Raw genomic sequence first — 6,000 nt, 5'->3', positions numbered from 1 at the left:
AGACAGACAGACAGACAGACAGACAGAGACAGTGACAGACAGACAAAGAGTAAGGTTAGTTTTGTGGCTTGTAGGCACAGGAGATTTAGCAGAGAGTTCTGGAGACCTGCACACAGGTTTTAGGTAACTTATCCCATCTCATATCCAGAGTACAGAGCTAGAAGCTATGGTAGCTTAAGTTCCCAAAGCTCCCCCAAGATTGTGGAAATTTTTTTGTCTTTCTGTGAGAAATTATCCCATTAAGAAAGCTAAATAGGATAACAGAAAACAAAACTTCTGGAACCACTCCTAGGAAGCACTATCCATGAGGAGGAGCCACGTGGCGCAGCCTCACCTGGCCCACGTATGGATAGGCGTCTTCAGAGTCGATGCCCCGATTTTCCTGCACGTACTGGAAGGCATTAGTCATGTAGCCTCCTCCACAGCCATTATTCTCAGACACACAATCCACCAGGTTCTGGGGACTCAAATTTAAGAGTTTGCCCGTTTTCTTCTTCAGTTGGCCCTCCAGGGCACCCACAGAACTGAAAGCCCAACAGGAACCACACTGACCCTGAGAGGCACACAGAGACAAGATCAGCCCTGTGCTTCTTCACTATTCTGCATCTTCCCTGTAGCTGCCTGATGACATTCTGTGTACACATCATACACCCAGGACAAATGTTGCCTTCTTACTCCCCTTCACTTAATATTCATTGTCTAATCCTACTGCTGTGGGTTACTGTAGTTACCACAAGCTGCAGTAAAGCAGAGAAAGCAGAGGCCAGGTTTTGGAGGGGGTTCGTTCACCTGTGTTCTAACAGACCTGGTACCCACTAGCTCTGTGTGTCACCTTAGTAAGTTATTATAGCATCCTGTGCTTCAGTTTTCCTATCTATAGACTATTGTGAAGATTAAAAATTAGAACTTATGATTACTCTGCCAGAGTGTATTTTTCTCTTTAACTATCTCTTAAAATAGGTTGTGTATTAGCCATCTTGAATTTCTATCACGTAGCTCTGTAGTACCTTGTAGATTCTAGGAAAGAAATAGTATTTGTTAAATGAATTCTAATTATTCTTTTTTTTTTCACTACTGAGGATTGAGCCCCAGGACACTCTACTGTTGAGCTAGGTCCCCACCCTGCCATACACACCTTTCGAATTGCTCATATTGAGATGGGGTCTCTTTAAATTGCCTAGGCTACTCTCTAACTTTGGATCCTCCTGCTTTAGTCTCCCAAATAGCTGGGATTATAGGCATGCACTCTCACACCCAGCTCAATTGTTCATTTTACTGATTAAAACCTTATTAAGATTATGGGAGCACATGCTTGTAATCCAGCACTTGGGAGGCTGAGGTAGAAGGATCACTGAGTTTAAGCCCAGCCAAACTTACAGAGTGAGTTTAAGGCCAACTTGAACAGTGAGAACCAGTCTCAACACACACACACACACACACACACACACACACACACACACACACACTCGTTACAGGAAAACTTGGCCTTTTGATATTGCAAGAATGCAAGATTGTAAAAACTTTTCTGAAAGTAGGACCAAACAATTTCAAATTTATTTTGATAAATATTTCTACAGTTCACACATACAAATATACACAAGCACTTATTGTAGCACTAGTTGTAATAAAGAAAATTCAGAAACAAATGTACAAAATGTACATTTAAATATATAAAATAATGAGTTCAGTATCAGAATGGGCTATATTCTCTTAGAAAGAGAAGACAAACCTTAATTTTATCATTTTTTTCCTACTACCCTGCTACTTCATGACCAAAACACTAGAAAAAGGAACAGGTTATGCCAGGTGAGCTATGCACACACATACCACAGTACCTGGTTTTTGACAGGTGTAACATAGCCCTTCTTTCGGTAGTCCACAGAATCGGGAGCCCTGCCTTCCCAGTCTGGGATATAGAGGGTGTCATTACTCTGGGAATGAAAGGGGGGTACTTTGAGCCCAGTCATCTTCTGAACCACTTCTTCACTTGTCTGAGACAAAGAAAAGAGAGAGCAGGCATTAGCAGGGAATTAAAACAAGCATGGCAGCCGGGTCAGGAACTCAGGCTCAACTCACCATGTCTCCCAGGTGGTTCATGCTCAGTTCATATGTATGGACACCAAGAGAGGCCTCAAGGTTATGGATGGAAATATACTTCAGGTTCTTTTCCCATATTAAGCGCCGAGAGATTTCATCCACCTAAACAGAGCACTGTCAGTATTTGTATAGACTGTGTGTAAGGTAGCTGGTACTATGGAAAAGATGCAGTTTGAAATTGTTGGATGTAGTCTAGTTGGGGAATCATGGATTGAATACACAAAAAGAAATAGGTAAGCATACAAATAATATAATGCAAAGCTCTGAAGACATTGATAGACAATTGCTCATTGATTAATAGCATTAATCTGAAAAGTTATCTTCCCAAGAAAAATTTAAGATTTTTTTCTTTTTTTGGTGTTGGTGATGCACTGAACCCAGGCCCTTGCACCTACTAAGCAAGAGCTGTATCATTGAGTTAGAGCCCTGGTCAAGACAATCACACAGCAAAATACAGATAAATCTTTATGATGAACTGATATACAGAAATGAAGTTAGGGAATGGGATCGTTTTCTCCATCGGACTAAAATACTGTACTTGGCTTGAGGTCTCTAGGAGCTGTGACTGGAGCTCTCAGATCCCAGCTCTCCCCCCAGCTCCCCTCCGTCCCCAGGCACCTTGCTGTTATACTGCTTCTGGTATGTCTTCTTCCACAGCTCCCACTGAGTGTCAAGCATCTCCTCAGGGTACAGAGCAAAGCTCATCACCGGTAGCAGCAGGACCTTGAGCCCCCACATCCTGGGGAATGGAATAATTAGGGAACACTCTTCTATTTGCTTGGGGATTCATAGCCTGGCTTAGAATAAGGAAGTAGTTGGAGCCATATTCCAATAGGTTGCTCTTAACCTTTGAGGCATTAGTTTCCTTTCAGATGCTAACACAAGTATAGTGCCTCTTAGGAGAAAAGTGCCTACACAGGGAAAAAATCCTTGGGGACTCATTAAGTCTAGAGATAAAAAGCCCTTTCTCAGAACCATGAGACAGAGGAAGATTTGGCTCAATGAGAAAGGTAGACAAGGAATTGAAGGTAATTTTCATGATGGAAACAATGATAAGAAGAGGATAAGTTTGCATGATACAGGCTTATCTGATTCCAAGAAGTCTGACACAGGGAAACCCAAAGCGTGTACACCCATATACACACACAGACCACCATTGATGGGGTGGAGACAACTAGGATGGGTTTTGAGCCTGTCTTTGGAGTTGGACAAAGTAGGTAAGATGGGAATGGGGTTGGAAGATACACGCAATTTCCGGCTTTGGCTTTTCCTACTTGCATAAACCGCCACTTTTCCAGATCTTGCCTGAAGGCGAGGAAAAAGTTGACAGTATTTCCTTATTTAACTAGACATTCAGAGTCTCCTCCCTCTCTTTGTACATTTCTCTCCCTTTCCCCTTAGGCAGGAAACTGGCTTAATTTTAACCAGATGCTGTGGGTAGGTTTCTTTTCTTTTTCCAACAATAAACATCTGTGGCTGCTTTCATATGTGAAATTTCTCAGAACCAAGGTTAGAAAATGTAGGATGGAAAAACAATGCTCTATAATGACTAAATTTACAGCTTTCTCACAGCAAAGCTTCAGTTATTTCATAGTGGCTTCACTGCCACTCAAGTCCTTCAGTTTAACAATCTGCAGTGTGCAGCCAGTCATAGGACCTACACAGCACAAAATCCATAGTCCACTTTTATGTAATCTTTGCAAACAGGCAAAATGTCCACGAATACATTTAATAGCTGGAATGTTAAGAGCTGGAATGTCTTACAGCACAAACATCAAGCTATCACCAACTGGTATCATTCTTAGCACTCCTCTTCCATAGTCAAGTTAACTCTTTTTGGTCCAAGCAGAAAATGAGAGCGGCTGTTTTTGCGGAATGAATAAAGGATTCTCTATCCCTTTGCTTCTACTAACAAGCACGTATGCATACAGTACATACACAAGGAATCCTAGATTTCCAGACAGGTTTTATTTGGCCAGGAAAACTAAGTGCATCTGTTTTCATCCATAGAGACTGTAAGTGTATTTTGATCCCCATCTCACTACATCCCTAATGCTCTTAAACAGAAAACTAGCAGGAAAGAGAAGCTAAAAGACCTAGGAAACTGAAAACGTTACCTGAAGTTGGGAATCTCGTCCGGGCTCCTTTCAGGCACAGTGTGGCTAATGCAGGCGGGAGTCCAGGGGTGCTAGATTTATTCCACCAGGATTGCGGAAGTCAGCCACAGCAGTTGGCTGGAAAATGTGGATAAGACAGGGAGGCGGGGACAGAAATGTTGAGAAGGGGGGTTGGGGTGGAAGGAGGCAGCACATTTGCAGTGCTCATGTCTGTGCAGTGTTGTGTGCCAGGATGGAGAGCTGCTAGGGATTGAGTTTCATATGACTGTCTGTGGAGGCAGACAGAAAGACAATACACATAACTCAAGGTGGGGTGGACTTTCTCCTTTAATGGGGAAATGGACACAGCCTTGGTCTTCCTCATCCTTCTTTTAAATCCTTTATTACAACAGACTACATCCTTTTGTTTTCCTCTTATGACCCACCTACTACTGAAACCTCAGTTTTCAAACGTGTCTGACCCACACATCTGAAATAACAATAAACACAAAAGGCTGGAAGCAAGTAACATAAGAGACAGGCTCCAAAATTGTATTTTATGAAGTGGTTGTCTGAAGTTGCTACTGCTTTTAGGCAGGGGAACAGCTTCCCTAGCTGAATGTGATTTTATAAAGGTTCTGCTGAGAAAATCCAGATGAAACTGGTTCTAAACATAGCCAAAAACAGTGCTGTTTTAGGACAGTCTGAAAGATTCACATGAAGACTACTGCTACCATACTCAGACGGTAAGATGTCTGAAGAGCATTATGTCTCAATTATTAAAACCCCCATTCTAGATCAGTCACATGAGCTTCTCCAAATGCTTCCCCAAACTCTACCCATGTGACAAATCATAAGAGTTTAGCTCAGCCACCCCACCCAACTCCATTTTATTCCATAAATAGATTTGGAGAAAGACAGTCATTAAAATTGAAAGGATAATACATGGAATCTAGATTCAGTTCCATGCTGGATTCCACAAATACCCTCAAGAATACAGACTTATGCCTCTGCACCTTAACAATTGTTAAGAACCACATACAGTATTCTAGAGGGAAATCGGGTCCAGACTTGTAGAGTTTAAACTTCTCAACCTTGCCAAACATGGTGGCGCACACCTGTAACCTCAGCACTTGGGAGGTTGAGGCAGGAAGATCCTTACAAGTTGGAGACCAGTCTAGGCTACAAAGTGCACTCAAGGCCAGCCTGAACTGCATAAAGAGACCCTGTTTCAAAAAGACAATAAAATAAAAATTCTCCATCCTGAGCCAGGCAGAGTGGCATGCACCTGTGATCCCAGAAGAGGCAGGGGGATCACCTTGAGTTTGAGGCCAGCCTGTGCTACAAACTAAGGCCATCTCAAAAAACAAAACAACAAAAATTCCCAATCCCCCATTTTTTAATCCAAAGGACAATATATCAGGGAGAGAGGAATCCACATGTGCCTAGTGATTTTAAATCCAAACTCTTCTGTCTCAAAACTGTGGGCAACCCCCACTCCCACAGAGTAGTCAGAATGTCCTTGCTGATTTTACTCAGAATGTGTCAGGGTCAGGAGGACAAGTGAGGAAGAGGGGAGCTGAGTGATCATGGCCCTATGATTTCTGATTCCTGAAAGACTCACAGTATGTTTGTATGTTTGGAGCTCACTCTATGAACCTTCAGTTATATGAGCTGAAAAGGAATAATAAAGTCGCAATCGAGATCACACAACACAAGAACTTTTACAAAAGGAAAAAATATTTTGTTTTAAAATCTTTGCTACATGTCATTATTTTTGCCACTGTATTAGCACAGACCCCAGCAA

At 42.2% G+C, this 6,000-nt stretch overlaps 1 protein-coding gene across 1 annotated transcript in view; it reads right to left on the bottom strand.

The window, feature by feature from the left end:
- Positions 1-4,359, bottom strand: part of Ctsk (cathepsin K) — an 8,350-nt gene extending 3,991 nt beyond the window's left edge. The window contains exons 1-5 of the mRNA XM_004632387.2: positions 4,215-4,359; positions 2,716-2,836; positions 2,077-2,199; positions 1,836-1,991; positions 335-553 (exon numbers count right to left, since the gene is read on the bottom strand). Coding sequence (XP_004632444.1) covers positions 335-553; positions 1,836-1,991; positions 2,077-2,199; positions 2,716-2,835 — 618 coding nt within the window. The 5' untranslated portion in view covers position 2,836; positions 4,215-4,359. The remainder of the gene's footprint in view (positions 1-334; positions 554-1,835; positions 1,992-2,076; positions 2,200-2,715; positions 2,837-4,214) is intronic.
- Positions 4,360-6,000: the final 1,641 nt, after the last annotated feature.

The sequence above is a fragment of the Octodon degus genome, unplaced genomic scaffold (assembly GCF_000260255.1).
Source record: "Octodon degus isolate 3935 unplaced genomic scaffold, OctDeg1.0 scaffold00048, whole genome shotgun sequence".
Taxonomy (NCBI): domain Eukaryota; kingdom Metazoa; phylum Chordata; class Mammalia; order Rodentia; family Octodontidae; genus Octodon; species Octodon degus.
This window is presented reverse-complemented; position numbering and strand designations above follow the sequence as displayed.